The 21,833-nt window shown below is 49.9% G+C and overlaps 6 protein-coding genes across 6 annotated transcripts; 4 read left to right on the top strand and 2 right to left on the bottom strand.

Annotated features, from left to right (window-relative positions):
- Positions 1 to 2,963: 2,963 nt before the first annotated feature.
- BP5553_10509 (uncharacterized protein) lies at positions 2,964 to 4,025 on the top strand (the record flags this gene model as incomplete). The annotated part of the gene is made up of 1 exon (XM_032019132.1): positions 2,964 to 4,025. The coding sequence occupies one exon, from the start codon at positions 2,964 to 2,966 to the stop codon at positions 4,023 to 4,025; it is 1,062 nt and encodes a 353-aa protein (XP_031864839.1).
- A 1,267-nt stretch (positions 4,026 to 5,292) lies between these two features.
- Positions 5,293 to 9,694, top strand: BP5553_10510 (Sec7 protein; the record flags this gene model as incomplete). Its single annotated transcript, XM_032019133.1, has 2 exons — positions 5,293 to 5,689; positions 5,757 to 9,694. The coding sequence occupies 2 exons, from the start codon at positions 5,293 to 5,295 to the stop codon at positions 9,692 to 9,694; spliced, it is 4,335 nt and encodes a 1,444-aa protein (XP_031864840.1).
- An 899-nt stretch (positions 9,695 to 10,593) lies between these two features.
- Positions 10,594 to 11,115, bottom strand: BP5553_10511 (Uncharacterized protein; the record flags this gene model as incomplete). Its single annotated transcript, XM_032019134.1, has 1 exon — positions 10,594 to 11,115. One exon carries the CDS (start codon positions 11,113 to 11,115, stop codon positions 10,594 to 10,596), a length of 522 nt encoding a protein of 173 aa, XP_031864841.1.
- Positions 11,116 to 11,764: 649 nt separating this feature from the next.
- BP5553_10512 (uncharacterized protein) lies at positions 11,765 to 15,279 on the top strand (the record flags this gene model as incomplete). The annotated part of the gene is made up of 9 exons (XM_032019135.1): positions 11,765 to 11,857; positions 11,933 to 12,238; positions 12,315 to 12,969; positions 13,571 to 13,677; positions 13,732 to 13,894; positions 14,010 to 14,087; positions 14,151 to 14,280; positions 14,337 to 14,794; positions 14,861 to 15,279. 9 exons carry the CDS (start codon positions 11,765 to 11,767, stop codon positions 15,277 to 15,279), a joined length of 2,409 nt encoding a protein of 802 aa, XP_031864842.1.
- A 2,382-nt stretch (positions 15,280 to 17,661) lies between these two features.
- Positions 17,662 to 19,368, top strand: BP5553_10513 (uncharacterized protein; the record flags this gene model as incomplete). Its single annotated transcript, XM_032019136.1, has 2 exons — positions 17,662 to 18,922; positions 19,298 to 19,368. 2 exons carry the CDS (start codon positions 17,662 to 17,664, stop codon positions 19,366 to 19,368), a joined length of 1,332 nt encoding a protein of 443 aa, XP_031864843.1.
- A 183-nt stretch (positions 19,369 to 19,551) lies between these two features.
- On the bottom strand, positions 19,552 to 21,621 carry BP5553_10514 (uncharacterized protein; the record flags this gene model as incomplete). Its single annotated transcript, XM_032019137.1, has 4 exons — positions 19,552 to 19,556; positions 19,602 to 19,967; positions 20,021 to 20,694; positions 20,774 to 21,621. The coding sequence occupies 4 exons, from the start codon at positions 21,619 to 21,621 to the stop codon at positions 19,552 to 19,554; spliced, it is 1,893 nt and encodes a 630-aa protein (XP_031864844.1).
- Between the last annotated feature and the right edge of the window lie 212 nt (positions 21,622 to 21,833).

Consider the following 21,833-nt stretch of genomic DNA (forward strand, 5'->3'; position numbering starts at 1 on the left):
GCTTGTGGATTAGGTTGCGAAGTGCTGGTTGTGGACTGTGATAGGTAATATTTGTACCACATGTAGGCCTTGCATCCGCCGTATGCAAGGGCGACCAAAGGAAAATAATGGAATCATTTGCATTATCCAGTAGGCCAGTAGTTCTTAGTAAACACCTAAGAGTCAAAAAGTCTAAAGTCTAAATGCCAAATCAAAGTCAATACCTGTCAGCCATCATGAGCACGGGACCCCCCGGGCCGTTCGTGCGGAAGGGGAGAGGGCAGCCAACGTGATCGTAACCTACCATATGTTTCTCAGCCACAGATGGCTTGTCTCTCTTTTCTCGTGTAGGGGAGTTTTGCGAGCGAGGAAGTGAATGATACCGTCATCGTGCTTCGTCATCTGTACTTGGAGCTCGATTCCTGCGTACGGCAACCCTATCACCAGACTCAATCCCCCCCCCCATGGGTTCCCTCCCGAGTGGCTTGCCAGTGCCACACTCTCCCCGGCGGATGCGATCATGCTTGTTCTGTTCAATGCTCGCGCACCGGCCACCTGGACGATCATCGCCGCAGCAACGCATACAAGGTACAATATACGAATGGTGGAAATTGGTGGTGGCAGACTGGCTACGCGGCTGTGCAGAGACAGACTGCCCAGAGCAGGAGTACTCCGAACCTACTCCGTAGCGAGAGGAAGCGAGAGAGTCGGCGGCTGTTGACGGGGAGTTGGTGTTTGGTCTGGATTCGCGGAGGTGGCTGAGGGTGTGGATGGTGTGAGTGGGCGGATTCGCTCACCGGGCTCTCTCACCGGATCCCGGATTCGGGCTGGCGGCCACTGCAAAATGCCAAAATGCAAAACCATTCCCAAGAGGCTGGAACCGCGCATGCACGATGGGGGGAATGATGCAGATGGGGGAATGGGCGATGGGCGAGGGGAGATGGGCGATGATGGAGATCCAAAGAATACAAGTACAGCGTGTAACGGGCCACGGCCGCTGCCGCTGCTAATGAAGAGATGAGACAGCCGCCTGGGGCCGCCGGTCTGCTTGTTTTGTTTGTTTGACTTACCGACCTCCCCAACTCGTCGTCGCAGCGAGAGAACGCGCCACCGATCGACTGGATGGAGAGCATCAACTGGGGAAAAGTATAATTGGAAATAGACACAGTTCTTCGACACCCACGCCACGGGCGACCCGGTACTGGCGCCGCACGCCGCGACGCTTCGTGGGGAGAATGCTGTTGGGATCGTCGATTGGCGATGCTTACTTGGTTTCGCGTTTGAGTTGATTCCATACTTACTGAGCGAACTGCTTATGTTCGCGCCGGGCCCGTCGGAGCTGGGGAGAGAGTGTCGAGGCCCCCGGGGGTTGTAGGGCTTGGTGAGATCACTGAGAGATGTTTATTCTATTTTGGTTGAAACATTCTGTTCCAGCTCCGATTCCAAATCCATCTGGTCGGGAATTCCAGCAAGACGCCTCCATTCTCTCCTTGCCATCCATCGCATACCATACGGAGGTAACCGTACGAAGTATCGCATTCCGTTCTCGTGTCTCTGGTGGTTTCTTGTCTCTCTGCCACCCGCTCTGCCACTCTCTGGCCCTACAAGGCCGTTTCAGGACGTGCACCCGTCGCCAAGTCAGGATGGGCGATGATGGGGTCTTTTGCTGCCCATGGCAACAGAGAGCGAAAAGCCAGAAAGGGCATCTGACTGGCGCAGGCTTGCTGTGGCTCCACCATGTGGGCTGTGGGATTGCGACGATGTGACCGCAGTGACTCCCTACTCGTACAACTCGAGACTACTTTGCAGTGGCTGGAGCTCAGTACGGTGCACGGCGTACGGAGCTAAGCTGCTGCTATGCACTGGACAATCCGTTCAGAGTCAGCCACAGCGACAGGACAATTCCTGCTGGGGCCACTGCTCAGGGAGCTCTCCGTGCTTCGTGCTTCGTACGTGCGAGAGGGTGGAGGGTGGAGGGTGGAATCCTGACGCCATCCATGCCAGTAACAATGCGCCGTGGCGCATAACTCGAGAGGGCGACGAGAAGGACGTTCTGCAGGACTGGCGAAGGACGACGATAGGACACCAGCAGCAGGAGTACGGACGTAGTTCGCGGCGGCCACCACCACCACCCCCTGAGGCCTCCGTCTCCTGGAAGCCCGGTCTACCCCTTGAGGCCACCAGCCCCTTGCTCTCGTAGTCATCCGGCGGCCAGGCAGACACCCCCCCCCGCTATACGCTGCTTCGTACGCAAGGTACATTGCTGAAAGTACACACACAATCCAGAGACATCATCGTCCTGATCTATAAGTATGACTCCTCGACTTCTGCTGCATCAACTCCCACCACTCACATCTATATCTCCCTCCCTCTCCCCGCCCTCCTATCATCCATCTTCTTCATCCTTCTTCATCACTATCAACAACGGTCAACACTATCACTGCTATCATCACCTTCCAGAGTCAAGTAAACTCGTCTTGACACAGCCCCCATCCCAGTCCCTGTATATTCAAGCTTGCGCTACCATCGGACCTCAGCCTCGTCCCCGCCAGTCTTGGAAAAATATATATATTACCACGGTCCTCTGCGCATCACATCGCCCTCGACCTCGACGATTAGTACCGCTCCCTCCCTTCAAAATTCAGCAGTCATCGCATATTCTCTACATATGCCTCCATGTCTCTTGCGCACCGCATAACTCCAGACGTCCGATTTCTTCTCATCCCTGATCCGGGTGACTGACACGAAACCATTCGCTATATCTTATAGAACACTATAGAACACCGCTTCTTCCCAAAACCAAACAACCAGAACAACCACACGAGTACTTGAAGCAAGATCTTCATACATCTTATTGGCGGCCTACCGGCATACCTATCAAGAGTAGAGCAGTCGTCATAAACAACATCAACCCTCTCGTCGATACCCGTTCGACGAAGCGTATATACCCACCGCACACGCATAAACCGCATCCCACCGTCACTATGTGTGTCACCAACGTATATGTCGACCGTTACCCAGACGGCCACGCGGTCACCTTCCGACAGACCTCGACCTGCCAGTATGGCTCCCCAGGGCGCCCTTGCCCAACCCTCTCCGTGGTCGAGAACCCCGTCCGGAAGATTACCTGGGGCGAGCCCTCCACCGAGCACATGCTCACCCGCTCATTCCCCCTCCCAGCTCAGCGCCCGCTTACCCCACCACGCTCCCCCAGCTCCCATCGTCGACAGTCGTCCTCAGAATCCTCAGGACACCGACGCAAGCATTCCAAGCGGGTGCTCTCTCCGCTGCGCCCAACCCGCCAGCACCGGAAGGAGCGCATCGTGATTGTCGACTCTCCTCCCACCCCGAGAACCCCCCCACAGCTCTACAACCAGACCTTCACCGCGCCCCCTTCCCCCGTCTCGCAACCCTTCCACCATGAACATAGGCACCACCACCAACACCCTATCATCGTGGATGAGCGCCCTCTCCGCCGTACCCCAAGCAACGGCGCCGTCGTCTCGGAACGCCCAGCCCAATCTCGCCGGCCACGCTCCCAGACGCGTCAGAACCCGATGTGGGACTCTCCCTCCAGCTCCCACACATCCTTCAACTCCCGCCTGCGATACGAGGAGGAGGAACTCGAGAGACAGCGCGAGCTCCAGCGGGAACTAGAACGCGAGCGGATTGAGCGTGCCGCTTCAGAGCGACAGAGAGAGAGACTCCTCCGGGAGCGGGAGGAACGCCTTCAGAGGGAGAAGGAGCTCGAGGCTAAACTCCGAAAGGAAGCCTTGATCAAAGCCCAGGATGAGGAGATCCGACGTCGCCCAGCCGTCCCACTTGCGCCGATCCCGGCGCTGAGACGCCAGCAGCGACCACTTGTCGTGGCGCAGGATTTGCCAACGATGATGGGCGCACTCGCAATCGAGGATGAGGAAGGCGACAAAGAAGCCATGAAAAGGCGACTAAGGGAAAGACAGCTGCCAAAGCGACGCTTCAGCGTCGGGCCAGGATATCGGAGACACCGAGTCGCCTATGATGATGGCATGTATCGCTGGGAGTGAATGAACGGGATTTGATTTTTGGCATTGGAGTCATGGTGTTTTGTTAAAAAGCTTCTATGACAAGCTTCGACTGTTTTAAGGGATTTTGTCTGAGGGATTATAAAGGATTTTTGTTAGGCTATTGGTTTCGATCCGGCTTTGGGTCTGTTGTCTTATTACGCTTGATCCAAGGATTTTAAGCCTTTACGTTTTTGGATAGATGAACAAATATACCTTCATCCTTCTCAAAAACATTTCCAATGTCTTGCTCTTGTACCCCGTGACAATCTTTACAATTAGCTGTTGTTTACACCCCCCTTACAATAAGCATAAGCGAGTTTACCGAGGCAGCAACAAAAAAGAAAAGTGAGGCTATTAAAGCGATAAAAGCAAACAGCAAAAGAAATATCTTCACGGAGCGTTGGATACCGAGAAACTTTAAGCCTACTACCCCCAAGCCTCAAAGTTCCCTCTGGTGGAGCGTCCAGGGTCACTCTAGGTTTGTTAGCGGTGGGTCTTAACAACTACACTAACTCTTCCCAGTCGCCTGTCTCCGGTTGTTATGAGGTTTCTGCTTCTTTTGATATTTATATGTTTGATGTTGATTCCCGCTGCGTGGTAAGAGGAAGGGAGAGCTGCACGTGACCACCACCCCAATGAATGAATTTACCTAGCTCGCGATTTTTGTATGAGAATCTTTACGAAGGATCTTGTATAAGAGTCTGTATCATGGCTATAAGTGATTTTGCATGCGAGGTCAGCTAGTAAGCAAAAATATGATGGTGTCGTAGCAAGTTTATGCTGTACGTACTTTTACCGGATGCGTTGGTCGATAGTACATGGAATAAGTCAGCATCTGCGCTCTGACGCTATGTGCTTCGTAATGAATGTTTCGAGCAACAAATTTTTTTTTCAAACTCGAAACCCATTTCACTTTTAGGAAATGAAATCACAGATTGATCGTATTTACAATAATTCAATAAATTCTCCCCTATTCTAATTCTACGACGTCGGCTGGCCGTGAATTGATGTTTCGGGACTAGCTACCCGTCGTGTGTACATTGGCACCGCCACTCGTTTATTGATTCTGGCGTGCAAGGTTCTCCCAGCCTCAGCATCAACCTGTCACGTCGGATTCGTACCTATCTGGACGTCCCACGAAATCCAGGGCCAGCAAACACACAAACAACGACCTACATTCGCAGCGCTGTATATGGATTAAATTGATTGATTCGCGCACCCGCACACTCGAGATCAATGAATCCGCGGCTTGCGGCCCAGTCCGAACATGCCTCTCATCCCGGGGCTGCTACGTCGGCGGGGGCCTTCGAGCGATGTGGACATGCGACGACATAGCCTGCTGCTGTCGCCGGATGCGAACAACCAGCCAGTACTCGGCGGCCGAGCGAGCGAGCAGATCCCACGACGCCCTTCACCAGCGGAATTCCTGACTCCTTCAGCTTTATCGCCAGCTAAGGCAGATCGATCCGCTGCAAGACGGTCGTCAATGGTTGCTGAGGTTGGGGCTGACCCCTTGATGCGGTCGGTATCCCCTCCAGTGCAAGACGAGACACAGAAGCATCGGCGGTTTTCCATGCTGAAATTCCGCAATGCTTCGGACTCGCAGCTGTCCTCGAGAGCTCGCTTTCATGCTGCTCGGGCGGACGCGCCGCCTCTTCCCCATCGTGAGTTTACCTGCCCCGCCTTCCCCTTATTTCTATCAAGAGCAGTCCCATTGATATCGCTTCACAGCTCCGGCAATCATCACGACGGCCCCGACGATGGAGATGAACGTCACGAAACCAACGAAGAAGAAGTCCAGGGTACGCATGCCGGGACGCAGGAAGTCGTCTATGGATATCCAAGAGGAGGAACCTATGCCGACGACGACGCTAAATGACAAGAAGGCGAAGAAGGAGCGGAGGAAGACTATGACCGAAAGCGCTCCGTCAGGTAGCAAGAGTCGAGTTACTTTTGATGAACCTGCACGGCCGTCACCGCATGCTATTGCAACCTCGCCGCCTGCGTACGGTGATGAGGCACATTCGACATTGGCGCTCCCGGTCACTCGATTATCTGAATCCTCGAGGTCTGATGGCAGCTGTGGAGATCATGGCGTGTATGCAACGACTACCACTACTACGCATACCGTCCATACTACTACAACTTTCTTCCGTCTCCCACGCCGGAAGAAGACCCCAGCACCCTTTTTCGATCTCTCCCATCTCCCGCAGAAATCCAATCCTCAAGATCAAGCCCAGTTATTGGCCGCTTCTCGAGCATCTGCAAGCTCCTCTCGACTTACCGCGCCCGACTCCCCTTCGATGAAGGCATTGCGCTCGCCTTCGGTTGACGATGTAGGAGGTCATAGTCATACATTTGGCTCGCCTCTACCGTCACCGTCACACAGTGCTATCCTAAAGTCCTCAGCAGCCTTTGCTACACCAGGAGCACCATTATTCCGCCAAGGATCATCAGCATCTTCTATATCCTCTCCCACCCGTGCGAGGCTAACTCAGCGCGGAAGGTCATCTACGCTCAATTCCCTTCGGAATATGCCTAGTGACGACAACTTGCCAACCCCAACGCTCCCACCATCTGGTCGGACCTCTACCTCTACTGGCCGGAAGAGCTTTGGTGATTTGTTTGGCCTTTCTCATCGTCTTCGTCAGAACTCGGAGCCTCCTTACCCGCGTAATTCAAACCCTGCTACACCAGGTTCAAACACGTCAAAGAATAACTCTATGCAATTGGTGAGAGAGCCCGCTATCGTCTTGCCAGAACGGTATGAGGATGATACACCTGCGAAGTATCTTGTAAGACTCGAAGAGGCAGTAAGCAGAGGCGTCGTTGCCAGTGTATTATCCAAAGGCACGGATCCGTTCTCCCAAGCCGTCCTCAGAAGCTACATGAGAGGTTTTGGTTTCTTTGGTGATCCCATGGACATGGCGATTCGGAAGCTACTGATGGAAGTTGAATTACCGAAAGAGACGCAGCAGATTGATAGATGCCTGCAAGGGTTTGCCAACCGATATCACGAATGCAACCCGGGAATATACGCATCGCCTGACCAGGCCTACTTCATCGCCTTCTCACTCCTTATCCTACACACCGACGTATTCAACCCGAACAACAAGCACAAGATGCAAAAACACGATTATCTAAAGAACACCCGCGGCGAGGGCATATTCGACGAGATCCTGGGAACGTTTTACGATAATATCTCGTACACCCCTTTTATCCATGTTGAAGACGATCTGGATATCAATGGGGAACGGATTATACAACATAAGACGAAGAAGAAGTCTATTTTCCCCCGTGCGAATGTGGATCCAACGAAACGGCCATCTAAGGAACCGGTTGACCCTTATACCCTTATCATTGACAGTAAACTCGATACGTTACGGCCTAATCTGAAGGAAGTGATGTATTTGGAAGAACATTACTCTTACCTTGGGACAGCCCCCTCGTTGAATCTCCAGGATCTGCAGAAGACATTCTTCCGCACTGGAATTCTGCAAATCGTTTCGGCTAGGTCGCGACCGGACGCCTTCATGTCCGAGAAGACTGTCAGCAATCCTGAAGAAGCGCATCCTGGAATTGTGGATATCAAGATCACGAAGGTCGGTCTCCTCTGGCGGAAGGATGCCAAGAAGAAGAAGACCAGATCTCCATGGCAGGAATGGGGCGCGATTCTTACTGGCGCTCAGCTCTATTTCTTTCGAAACACCAATTGGATCAAGAGTTTGATGCATCAACTTGAGACACATACCAAGCAGGGTCATGATGGTATTCCAGTGATTTTCAAGCCTCCTCTTGAACAATTCAAGCCGGATGCCCTGATGTCGACTGATGATGCGGTGGCATTGCTGGATTCGACCTACAAAAAGCACAAGAATGCTTTCGTTTTTGTTCGTCATGGAGGGTTCGAAGAGACATTCCTTGCTGATAACGAACATGAAATGAACGATTGGCTTGCAAAGCTCAACTATGCAGCTGCATTCAGGACCTCTGGTGTCCGCATGCGCGGCGTAGTGGGAGGGAACTACGAAGGCCAGCGGACTCGTGGAATACGGCGCTTGGAAAGCCGCAGTGACTCTGCCAAATCAGTCCAAACTCCAACAGGAGAAGTGACTATTATAAGCGGGAAGATCGACACAAAGATGGCACACGATATACTTTGCGCCCGCCGGGAGATCATGCAGCAGAAAATCCAGGAGGCGGAGGAGAAACTTGCCGTCGCACAAAAGCAACTAGATACCCAACTGAGAAATGCTCGCCATCTTCAAATTCTCGCACCGATCCAGCAGAAGACTCGGGAACAAATCATCCTGGCTGCTGGCCGGATGGCAGCACAGTTGAAGTGGGGTAGGATGGAGATTTGGCGGCTTAGATGTCATAAGGATATTCTTTCCATGGATTTGGAGGAGGAGAGCAAATCAGACGGGACTGTATCAAAACAGGAGACAGTTGGGGAGACACCAAGCTCGGACCGTATTGCGCTCGCTCGCCTGCCTTCCAAAGCAAGCAGTGTCACTCCCCAGCGCGCTCCCCGATCCCCAACCCAATCAGCCTATCGCCCATCTACATCGGCACAACAGTCACCACAGTATGAAAGCGATCTCCAACTGGACGACTTTTTCCAGGCTCCACCTGCGCTTTCTAGTCCTGCTACCTTCCAAAAGCAACAAGCATCTTGGGAGCTCCCACCTCTTAAATTCGATGCCCAGAAAACACGGAAAGCGTCCGTGTCAAGTGCTGTTCCTTCAAGTCCTAATCTCGCCTCAACGCCGTCAAAAGCTAGTCTAAGACCAGTATCTAGCGGCGATCAACCACGCCCGTCAACTCCAAGACCTGATGCTACAGAACAAGCAGTTTTAGAACAAGCCGGTCTCTTAGAATCGGATAAGAGCCCAATCAGAAAACGACCCAGTGATCTCAAGAGCGAGGAAAGTAAGGATCAGGTAGCTGAGAAGGACAAGTTGGATCGAGGAAAGATCCGTCGAAGTCTTCACCGCACACTTCGGGACGCTCATGTCCCGACTCATCACCGAAGCCGAAAGGGCAAGGATTCTGCATCGAGTGCCATCCTATCTGAGGAGGGCAGTCGTGAGGATGTCTTGTCGCGTGGTACTGGTAGCTTTACAGTCCATGGCAAAAAGGCATCCGTCATCCAGTTCGGCTCGGAGCTTCAAAATATGTCACCAGAAGAGCGCCTACGGTTGCGGAAACAGCCCCACAAGGACGAGTTTGGGGGCTCCCCATCTGCAGCCTTCGACAGCGACTTCAATTCCATGCTCGCCGAACCTCTCGAATTCCGTGAGCGTCATGGCTCGGCTGCCACGGCAAGCAGCGCCACGGCCAAGAGCTTCAAGGAACTCCACAACAGGATCCGTTCCGGTTCTTCTAGCATCCCTGGTATCATCACCTCTGACGGCTATGATAGCGAGGTCGCGGTTAGCTTTTCTGACGGCCGACGCACCCCTCTCCCTCCCGTCGAAGACGAGGATGGAAGATTAAGTCGCCCTGTTAGCCACAACGCCCAAGCTGCATTCTATACGCCCGAAGCTTCAAATTCCCCTGTGAGGGAGGAGTTTTCCGAAAAGAACCAGTCTGGAACTGATGAGGCTGATGATGCCGAGGGCGAGAAATTGCACACCCCCCTTCCTCCTACTTCCGTTGGTGCATGATTGTCACCTACCTACATACGTACCTACCTACATACCTACCTACATACATACCCTCCTTTGTAATTATTTATTTCCCCCCAACCCCCCCTTTCCCAAACCACCTTCTCACCTTCTTCCCCTCACTATCCCCTTTTCTTTTTTTGTTTTTTTAGAAAACTTGTTCATCATTCATTCATTCATCGTCAAAAATTTTTAGCGTAGCGAAGCGAAGCAAAAACGCAAAGCCCACTCTCTTTACATATATAGAATTTGCCCCCACGAGTACGCAGCGCATGGAAATGGGATAGGATAGGGATAGGGTTGGGATAAGGGGGCCTGGATTAGATTGTATTTGTGGGCCGTCCCTGCCCTGGTTGGCTGGTTGGGAATGGGTGCTTTAACTGGAGGACTGCTGGCTCTAGATGGATGGGGGAAAAGTTTCTCTTGTGTGTATGTTTTGATTTTGTTTGTTGTGTATATTGAGGTATTACTACTGCTGTGGTGTCTGTTGTGACAGACAGGTAGACGGCTGGCTGGATTTGAGAGTTTTTTATATTTGGTGTAGTGTGGTAGTGTGTGGAGGGAGGGGAGGACGGAGTGGATGAAGTAGTGGTTGATGGTTGATGGATGGATGGGTTGGTTGGTATTGCATGCGGCAGGGATGAAGAGCATGAAGATACTTACTGATGAGGGATGGGATGGGGTATGAGTGGGGTATATAAAGTTGAATTAAATACTCCTTATTTGATCTTGGTGTTTTGGTGTGCTTGTGAAGTGATATATAACGTCCCTGATCGTGGGAGCTGGGTTGGTTGGTGTAAGGCATGGGATTGAAGCATCACTTGGGAAGTAGGTATCAATAGCACGTTACTAGTATGTATGAAGCTCCTATGCTAACTATCTGCTTATATAGAACCCTCCTACTCCTGCTTGCTGAAATCCCCCCCAACCACGCTATAATCACCCTGCACCCAGGTAGACTTTATCTGCAAGTGACTGAACTTCCACAACCCGTCCACATCGTCCCTAATCAGCTCTCCGCGGTACAGGGTCCCTGACAACAAGTTCCTCTGATCCGGCTCCATGCCCTTCCCGCGGTCGAAGTGCTGTGAGAGCACGGTAGCCGTCAGGCTCGCCTCGTTCTCCTCCTCCGCAGCCCCGGATTTGGAAGTCCCCGTTCTCATGTGAACACGCACGTTGGTAACCAGGTGCGTCGTGTCGAGCTTGAAGATGATGGCGAGCCCTATGGCGTGGATCTCGGGTAGTCCTTTCATGGCACGCCCGTTGACCTCGAACACGCCGTCTGGCATGAAGCTCGAGTCAAAGAGGGCTGTGTCGTCTGTATCGAAGCCCATAACGCACCGGTGCATCGCGTCGACCACGGCTTCGCGGCCGGTCAGGGGTGGGTTGAGGATCGCGGGGAGGGAGAATGGGGATGTCATGGTGTAGGCTCAGGTTAAGGGATTTGTTGAAGGAGTCTAGGATGGCGCTCTGTGTTGTGTTGTGTTGTGTTGGGCAGGTTCGGGGCTGGTAATATATGTATGCCAACTAGGCTATAGATGTATCCTAGTTTGGAGAAGGAGGTTTATGAAATTATGATATTGTTTCTTGGTAATGAGATTCAAGAAAAGGTTGAGGATGATGCTTCAGCTATGTGGGCGAAGGACTTGGGATTGAGAAGATGTTATTCTGCATTTTCGAGGGGGATCACCTTGTGCTTAAATACCCGCCCGCTCGCCCTGCAAGACTCCAAGACCTACGGCCTTTTACGTGGTCTTTTTTTAATGCCATTAGATCCGTGAAATTCGCGCCTGTCTGATACGATGTTGTGTTGATCGTTAATCATAGATGGGTGCTGTTGGACGAGTTGTAACTATCAGCCAATCAGAGACTTCTGTACCCGGTTGGTGGCTAGTGCGAAGCTTCAATATCCGAAAGACGGTTAGCGTATAAATGCTCCTCGGTACCTTATGAAACTAGTGTCCTGGGTCCGGCTCCACCGTCTACGGATTCTTTTGGCATCCAATCCCTTCGGACTCCGGAAAAGCCCTCGCAGTCAAGCTATCCATAGCATTGGATAACAAACCAAGTATGGCGTCGACTTGCCCAACAGAGTTTCCAGAGCGCAGGACTAGGCGGAGGTCGCGATTTGGGTGCCGAAATTGCAAGCTCAGAAAACTCAAGGTAGGTGTGTGGATATCTGGATATCTACTTTCCATAGAATGCCGTTTAGCTGACCGAATTTCCTTGAGCTTCTAGTGCGACGAAGGCAAACCACAGTGCAAGAGATGTGGTTCATTCGGGGTATTATGCAATTTCAAGCCTAATACTCCTGATCTGCAGCCCGTCGCCGATGACTCAGTACGGTCATTGGTCGTTCGGGAAAGAGCAGAACTTCGACCTCCTCTCACCAGTGGTGTTTGGACATCCGACGCGTCAACATTCTATCAGTTGAACGCAAAGTGTCAAGACTTAGCAAACCGGTACCTAGGACGAGGTCTTATTACTCCAGATGACCCCAACATGATAGAAGTTAACCGCAAGCTCTTGATACTGGCCTTCACCGTAAGTCCTATAGAATTTTTCTTGTTCCCTTTGGACAAGATTTACGCTGGGTTATCTACTAACATATGATTTACAGCACCCTTTCTTGATGCACGCCTCTCTAGCGGTGGCGCTTGCGTATGACCGCTATCTGAACAGCCCGTTAAGCAGTCGTCGCACTCCAGAAGAGTGCTATCACTGGTATCAAACCACAGCTCTCTTTAACAGACGGTTAAGGGAGCCGATTGAAACGAAAGATAAGGATCCAATCTGGGGCACTGCCGCTGCTCTGGTTATGTTAACCTTCTCGACCCCTGATTCCTATACACCAGAAGAATCGTGGCCTCTAAAGCCCTCTGGTCCCTCAGATTTGGAATGGTTGCGTATGAGCAAGGGTAAAATGTCATTGTGGCGCATAACTGACCCGCTACGACCGGACAGTCTTTTTCGCGTCATGGCGCCGACGTATGCTCAAATGAACTCACCCCTGCCAGAGAAAGGCATAGATGGTATAACAAGGGGCTTAGCTATCGCGTGCCATCTTGAAGACTCATCTACGGCAGAAAACAATCCGTATTTCAATGCTGCCCATGCGGTATCCCAGCTCCAGGGTCTCCCGGATAGCCAGGTCATAACAGGTCAAACTGAGCTCTTCACGCGTAGCATCCGTGGCGCGTTCAAATCCTTGCTGCAGGAAAAAGACCCAGTTGCACTTTTATTGCTATATCTATGGTATCGCAAAGCAGGTCGCGGTATATGGTGGATTGAAGCTAGGGCTAGAGTGGAATGCCCCTCTATTTGCTCGTACCTACGGCTATATCATAAAGGATATAACGCTGTACATGTATTCCTTCCAGGAGGTCCTCTCGCTGATAGCTAGACTACAACATGCCCCGTTGGGTATATAGGCGGTTGGAAAGGAACATGAATTCTAGGGCCGAGAAGGCTATAGATGTAGCCTTTTTGGTTGCTGTGGAGTCAACACTCTTTGTGATCCCAATCACCACAACAACACCCTTGCCAGAGTCCTTGCGCGCTCCATCAGATCCCGATCGCATCGATATTAATGGCGCAAACCTGCGGCAGATACTCTGTAGAGTCGTATTTGTTGCATAGCCATGGTTGGTGGCGAGACTCTCCAGACTTCTACCCGCAACCACCAAAGGTTCTCTCAACTTCAACCTCGTTCTAGCCATTGACACACCAGCCAAACCCGTGAACGACTCAAGCCAAGGCAAAACCGCACTTTTCATTCTTCCTAAGCAAAGTCGCTCATAATTTTCGCTTCTATTATATTGACCTTCTTTGGAGGCGCGTTTGTCTCGTTGGGTTTGCTATTTCGGCAGCGAAAAGAGCTAGATATTCCTCGAGTCGGCCCAAGGCCAGGATTGCTTGGCAACACCACGAAAAGCTACTTCCACAGTCATAGTCTTCAGCTGATTCAAGAAGGCTATGCACGAGTATGTTCTCTTGCATTGCAATCACGTGTTTACATATCAGCTGACAACAAATAGTACAAGGACGGCATGTATTTGCTTTGGACGACAGATATGGATCGAGTAATTGTCTCTAGGAAGTTCATGAAGGATTTTAGTTCTTTATCTCGCTCGGAGCTTCAGGTGACTGCCACGATGCGACATGCTGGCGAGTATACTAGAATGGACGTTGTTGAGAAAGGTGATGTCTAATTTGTAGTGTGTGCTATCCAGCTGTCTCAAAACATCGGTGAGTAGCAAGTAAAAACTTACGTGGCTATTCGTTTGGTACTGTCACTAAATATGTGGATTATCAGGCCTACTCGGTCTGCCTGTTTACGACGAAACGCTATTTGCTTTGAACAAAATTCTCGAAAGACCTGAGAGCAAAAATGGTAAAACAGGCCACCCAATTTCCATTTTATCACAGGTCTAGGATTGACTGAATTATCTTGCAGGAATCTACACATTGCCACTCATCTCTTCGATGATCCAGCTGGTCACGAGTGTTACAGCCCGTGTGTTTGTTGGACCAGATCTATGTCGAGATCCAGACTGGCTATCTACCGCAACTGGTTATACCATGGAGTAAGAAACTTTACATTGCTAAGGTACCAGGTTCTAGCTGGCAATGCCATTACCAGCGTGTTTAAAGTCATGAAGGATTTGAAAGCACATTACCGAGTCTTTCATCCATTTGTCGCTCCTTTCCTGGCCTCATGTCGCCAAATTCGTAATCGGTTTGCAGTAGCTCGCAAGCTTCTACTCCCTCGGCTCGAAAATCGAACATCAGAATCAGCCTACAACCACAACGACATGCTTCAATGGCTCATCGATACCGCACGAGGACACGACGCAGAGACCGACCAAATAGTAAAGCGAATGCTGTTTCTCAACATGGCAGCAATCCACACAAGTGCTGAAACAGCTGCCAATACCATATTGGATCTGTGTGCTCGACCTGAAGATATGGCAGTGTTAAGAGAAGAGATGCTCCAAGCTCTGAAAACACATGATGGTCTTAAACTTGCAACACTTTCGAGTCTCAAGAAGACTGGCAGTTTTATTAAAGGATCTAGTGGGCTCAACACTCTTGGATTGAGTATGTCAGACCAGATTCTCGCTTCTTGTTTGTGTTTTCCATACTTGTGACTAATTCCACAAATAGTGACATTCAACCGACGACTTACTACCCCTCTCACTCTCTCCAATGGCGTCACACTCCCGGCGTCGACGTATATTTCCATGCCGCACTATCCCATGATGCACGACGCGGACCTATTTCCTCCACCTAAAACCTTCGACGGCTTGCGTTTCTTCAACTTACGACAGGAGAAAGGGCAGGAAGAACGACATCAGTTTGCGTCATTAAGTTCCGAGATACCTTCATGGGGTGTTGGGAAATTTGCTTGCCCTGGTCGCTTCCGGGCTAGCGCCCAGATTAAACTGATACAGATGATACTATTACTCGAATTCGAAATTGCGTACCCAGACGGGCAAACCGAGAGGCCAAAGAATGTGATAGTGGGAGAGAAGAACCAAGTGAGCATGTCGCAGAAAATCACTTTGAAACGACGTAGTTTTTAGGTTCAGACCGATGGAATTAAATTTAATGAGCATTGAGGCTTCTTACTTTCGAGATCATCTGTGTTACAGGTCCAAGAGAACTCCTTTCTGAAATCAATCTATGTTATGGATCCTTACCAGAGTTTCCGGGGCTTGTTGCGTTAGAATTGCACTTCTCGTAGAGTAATTATGACATACTGTGAAGAACATAGAGCAAATGAGGGATAGTCCGGCAGCAGCATATATTAATATGTAACTACGGAAGAGGTTAGAGCAGTTACAATGAATACTGAGCTCGCTGCTATTGGAAACCTACGTATTAGCCGACGCAGTGGCAATGGAATGTAAGACTCGAACTTTATTAAGCTCACTGATTTCCACTCCACGGATGTCACTAAGGTCTGTAGTCACCTAACTAAGGTTAGCAACAGAAAATTCTGGTAATCTACGCCGAATCTTAACTTGTATCACTTCTAATACGGTTAATTAGTATCGCCGCTCTGCTTAGGCGCTACTCACTCCCGCCTCACCCTCCACGTGCTCCACCACTCTGCTTAGGTTGCTTAGTCACGTTTCTGGTCCCGCTTCTATTAACTAATTATAATTTACTTTCCTATTCGGCTCTACTATACGAAAGTTGTTAATTCTGCACGATTATGTTCAAGGCAACCAAGTCGGCTCCCAGGGAGCCTAAACAGGCCCTCTCCCCTCCTAACGCGCGTCGACCGATAGCGAAATAGATGCGCCAGGGTTAGGGAGCCGAATTTTGCCCCGTTCCTAACGCGGCGCCTTGGGGCCCAACTCGGCTCTCACTCTACAACGAAACCACACTATCGTAGCCAATTCGATCGTTTCGATTGTCAGCTATGAGAAAAGGCTCTACATGCGAGACTCGCGAGATTCTGGATGGAGCATTTCGCTCAAGCAGAATTTTATATGCGAGGTGGGGATAATCGGCTAGAAGTAGGGTGATAGAAATTGTTCCCCTAAAGCATAATTATAAAATTTTCCTCGCGTTTAGCTATATCCACCTGTAGGCGAAGCCAATCTGTTTTTTCCACTGTCTTAAAACCTGTATCGATAACAGTGAACCTGTCGCACGCTTTTTTTTACTAAAGAGCTTATCTAAGTCTTATTAATATATTATTGAAATTCCTCCCTTGCCGTATTTCATACAACACGCCTGGAGTGCTTCGGCATTCTGGTTTGGACCACAGTAGGAATAACTACCTCTTAGAGGAGCGTTCATAAATAGCTGGATTACATCGAAAGCAAATTCCGGTATATCCTGCAGCGTGGCTCGCAAAATTCCAAGCCCGGCGCTTTGCATTATATCTCGAAATTTCCTTCTAGTATACTCGACTGCGATAGCCCGTAGCGCCTTGGTTAACGTAGGCGTAGTGTAGATGTATAGAATCACGGACAGGTATTCTTCCAGTGTTGCCCCCCTGCCGAGCGTATACTTGAACCTCTTCTCTGCGAGCCCTATCAAAGCTAGTATATTATATTTATCGGCTAGGTTATATATTTGAACTTGAACCTGCAACTGTAGATGTAGTTCTTCGCCCTCGTTACCTTGCTCGCTATATTCCCCGGTATAAGAAGTATTTCAATATTATTTCCACAGGGACTGTATTATTGTTATCTAGCTTAATAACACCTAAATATGCCTCCTATCAAGAGTGAGGTTTAGAGCTAGATAACGATTATTCTCGAGAAAATGACCTTAAAGCCTGTTATACATGCCGCATGTAAAACCTTCGATTGGGAGCAAACAATCACGCGGTGAACTTTCCAAGATCTGTCGTGACATTTAATAGTCAGGTCAGAATAGGTATTATTTTCGAAACCACTTTGTTATATTAGCCACGGCCAGTTCTTATACAACAGTAAGCATACCGTGTAATAGTATCTATAACACTTTGTCCTTGGCGCATTCTTCGATGTATTTCAAGTCTGGCTAACAATATCTTGCAGGCTCAGAACTTCAGAAGTTCAGAAGCACATCAGTATGTCGTCTCCGTTCAAAGCGGTGTGATAAATCATGTGAGGCTATGTCATTGCCCAGCATTAAATGTCATTGGATTAAACTAGAACATGGCGCGTAATTCCCGCCAACTGCCGATGTCCACGTCTCGGCCTCCAAAGATCGCGTCCAGCTGATTGGCGCCCTAATGTTACACAGCAATAGTAGCGAATAAGGCTTCATGACTTTGGCAGCTGGATTGCTTTTCTTCAATCTTTTACGAAGCGATGGATGTCCACTTCGTCTAATTATCAAGGTCGTTTTCTTGCTACACCTTAACTTGCCCCGAAGACCAAGGTACCATCTACACGACGCACGCAGTTTCGTGGCATTCCATACCCTCTCGGTTTTGATCAGAGCAGAGAGCAGTCGCAGTTATGCCGTTCTCGTTGTCTTCACTTGCAACTGAAATCCACCTCTTAATCGCTGACTATCTCGGTTCCGAGCGCAGCATAAATGCCTTGGCTCGGACTAGCCGCCGGTTTTATCAGCTCCTCAACGACTATTTATATAGATATAATGCTACAAAGAACGGGAGTTCGGCCCTGTTGTGGGCTGCAAGGCGTGGCCAGAGCGCTTCCGCAGCTCACTCGATTGCGCAAGGTGGCAACATCCAGGCAACGTGGATTGTCTCCCCTAGCTTCAGACCTAGGTACTATATTCGAGTATCTACGAGCGGCGAAGCGGGAATCGTGGACCTGCTGAAGCAAAACGAATGTCTGTCTTGTACACCAATCTATGCAGCGTCCCTCGGCGGCTATGTAGAGGTTGTGGACCTGCTGATGCGCCATGGAGCAAATACTGAGCTTCACCTCGGGCGCTGGGGATGTCCTCTCCAGGCCGCCTCTCAATGTGGCCAATTGACGATAGTTCGGAAACTGCTGGTACAGTGTCGCGATATCGACAAGCCCGCACCCTACAAAAGCAGGACCGCGCTTCATATCACTTGCCTCGCCGGACACGATAGGGTCGTGCAATGCCTTATTGAAGCCGGTGCAAATGTGATGGCCCAGGATGATGAGCTCGAGACTCCACTGCATTTGGCTCTACGTGAAGGAGGTGGGTTCCCTACCGGGCGCCTGAGAACTGTACAGTGGTTACTCGTCAGCGGAGCCGACAGGCATGCCCGAAATCGAAAGAGAGAGACTCCTCTCAATATATTGACGCGGACCAAGGGTTCGGACCTCAGATGCCTATTCAGCAAAGGTTTTAGAATTGCGGTTTACGAGGCCGATGCTGAAGGTAACCAGGGGCACAAGCCAACTTCACTACAGCGGTTATGGTCAGCTTATATTGATAAACAAACAGAAGCTGCGACTGAGTCTTCAAGGCTAAGAAGACTTCAAGCGGGGGCGGCCGTCGAAGCAGAGTCTGCCCGGGTAAAATTGCAGGCGCAACGTCAACTCGATATCAGGCGTCGCCATGCGAAGGACCAGGAGGTTGCTAGAGAGAGAGCCAGGAAAGCAAAGGAAGACAAAACCAAGGCCCTTCAGGCTCAGGAAGCAGAACAGCAAGCGATCGAGACTTCTCTGACCCAAAAACAAAATGCGGCTCGGAAAACCTGGCTTGACTTAAGGGCTAAAGCCGAATCTGCACTCGAGCCACCAGATGCGGCCACAAATGGCAGAGCGGCGAGTTGTAAGCACGTAGCACTAACGTGGAAAAGGAGGAAAGGCCGGGCGGATTGTGCATGCTGTCAGAGATCATTTGCGAAGTGGTACTTTTTTCAGTGCCCAGACTGTGAGACGATTGTCTGCCAATCTTGCGTAGGAGAGCAGAGGAAAGGGCGTAAAGATAATGCTGCTTAGACTCAGTGAGGAATGGATATGAAAATCTTCCCTCAGTCCACGCCCTTCTAGTAGGCCACTCTTGGTGAACAACACTAGATAGACTGGACAACTATTAGCATAATGTTTAATTAGGTCTGAATTGCGCTTAGAGCCCATTTATCCTACTCGGATAGAGAAAGAAGTCGATATCACCGCTCTGTCCAAGGTGCTACCCTCTGCTCAGGTTTCTCAACTCATGCTCCTGCTACTTATCTCGGTTCTGTCGGTGCGAAAGTTGTCAACTCCACAGAATAATATTTAAGGGGGCCAGGTTGGTTCCCTGGGTACCCAAATAGGACCCCCCTGAAAATACACCTTGTTGATCCCAAGGCATATTCCTTCTCTCATGCATAGGCGGCGACGAAATCCACAGGTCCGCATGAGTCTTTGGCGACCTGCAGATATAATTCACCCAGTTTTCGGTGGCGGAAAGTCTATCTAATCTCAATCCTGTCAACCTTCCAACTATGCAGGCAATCTTTTCATACTTGTGATTCCTTCCACGTACGCGTGGGCAATGAGTTTATAATAGCCCTCGCACTTTTCAAGAAGGTCAGGAACATACGCTCCTCCAAGAATAGCAACTATCTGGCCTTGCTTCACTGCTTCAGCTGGTGCACAACCAAAAAATTCCTTTTTCGTGACAAAGAAGCGATCTTCCACTAGCATTCCCCTGAATTCATTATAAGTCCTATAATGCTCCATGGATATTGGAATCAACTTTTTCTCATAGTATAAAATAATGGCTAACATAATCCATACATTGAATTCTTTAGGGAGCCCCTTCGGAACATTCACTTGGCGGAATGCCAGTCTCGGTAGTATATAGAGCGCGGCAAGGAACAGGCGATACCCTAGAGGCTTTGGCAGCTTTGTTCGCCTGTAGAGTACCGCAGTCAAAGCAGACCAGAGTGCCTCGATATTGAGCTGAATGCTGTCATCGGAGTGACTGGTTTTAAGAGCCAGATACGGAGGATGCTCGCTATGATTGGTGGTAAGTTGCGAAACTTAGAAAGGAGCTGGCTTGCCTCGATTTTGATTTCCTCTTGAAGTCGGTCACTAGACGCTGCACCACATGGTATTTTCTGGCTCGTCAGATTTTGTGGATCACCACAGTAGGCACTAAACATGGTTTTATCGTGATTCTTGAGCCACTCTTCTAGTCCGACGGAAATCACGGAAATCTCAACCACGTCTTTTGGATCCTTGATCGGGTATATGGTGTCTATTTCGTCAAGCAAATGTCCATCAATGAAGAGAGATTTGCCGTCAATGAGAGGATTGCACGAGAGACACCGGCTGAATTCCGGTACGGCAAATTCAAGGGCCTCTTCGCAAGGTGCCATTGTCCATTCCGGTACCCAGGATGGAAGCTTGGGCATTGCTCTCCGAGACATCAGGGTTTTGCTTGACCAAAGGTAGAGATCTTTTCTTAGTCGTATTATATGACAAGCGGCTTCATAGAAGATATCTTCAACGTCTTTTCTGTAGTCCGGCACTATATCTCGACAAAGTGATTGTGGCTTGATGATTCCGAGAGCGGCGTAGACACGGTCCCGAGGATTTGTTTCCTTTGAATAGCTGAAGCTCGTCAGCACAATGCCTAAGTCATCTCGCGCTCTCGTAGTCCCTATATCGTGTTCGGGCGTCTCGAGCACACGGAATATAGCTCTGTAATCCCTTCTGAGACTGGAAAGTCATCTTAGACCGGCCTTCGAAGGCCATTCGAAAAATATCCCAGTGGATGCTATGTGAACCGCAAAACACGTAAACGGCTTCGGTCACTGCCACTTCCTGGATGATCCATGACCGTTGAAAGTACGAGTCGCTAAATAATCTATCAATTGCTGCCCATGTCTCATGGTCGTCAAACCTAAAAATCACATCGTCATCAAGCTCTGGGTGTCGTTTGAGTATTTGCATAAGAAGAGCATCCCTATCATGCGTCATAAATACAAGATCATTTTGAAGTTGAATGATAGAACCTTGATTTGGGCGCTCTTTGATATTACTCGACAGTATGTCTTCCAGATTTTCGGTGTCTGGCTTTCCGGTTGTATGTCGTTCAACTCCCACCATTGCAAGATATGGCAACACGTCGAATGCGGCTTTGACGCCTCGGAAGCTGGGACCTAGCCAGATAAGGACCGACTTTGCTGTAGCGTAAATGTCATGCATGAGAGGGGTTTGCTTTGATTTCTCTATTTGATCCTTTTGATTGATACAGACCGCGTCGATCCAGAAGACCATTGGGCGGTCAAAACGTCGCAGGGATATAAGTGCTGCTGCTAGATTGTGGGCGACTTCGAGGCTGGTACCCCCGCAAGCTGTGTTGGCAAATCCGTTGTTTATCTTCCATTCGTAAGAAAGAGCACTATATTCTAGCGACGTGTTGAGGTCCTCTAGCGTTAGATGGCATGAGACAGGATCCGACGGCCTTCCTGGGTGCAAATTCATTAGGCGAATCTGCCGCTTTCCAGTAAGCCTTTCGTATAGTGTTCTTGTCATTCTGGATGCGGGGTCGAGAGTGATAAGTGAATTGAAAACTCGATGCTAGTAATGGTGGGAAGAGTTGAAATATGACTATCCGATTTCGAATTTAGAGCGCTAGTCCGCAGTGCTATTAGGAAGGCTATGGCTACTGTTGTTGCCTAGGGTCATATGATTAAAAGAGATGCAGGATGCTTACTACTCGATAAGAACGCGCATACTATTTGTTG

This window comes from Venustampulla echinocandica (assembly GCF_003357145.1).
Source record: "Venustampulla echinocandica strain BP 5553 chromosome Unknown scaffold_15, whole genome shotgun sequence".
Taxonomy (NCBI): Eukaryota; Fungi; Ascomycota; class Leotiomycetes; order Helotiales; family Pleuroascaceae; genus Venustampulla; species Venustampulla echinocandica.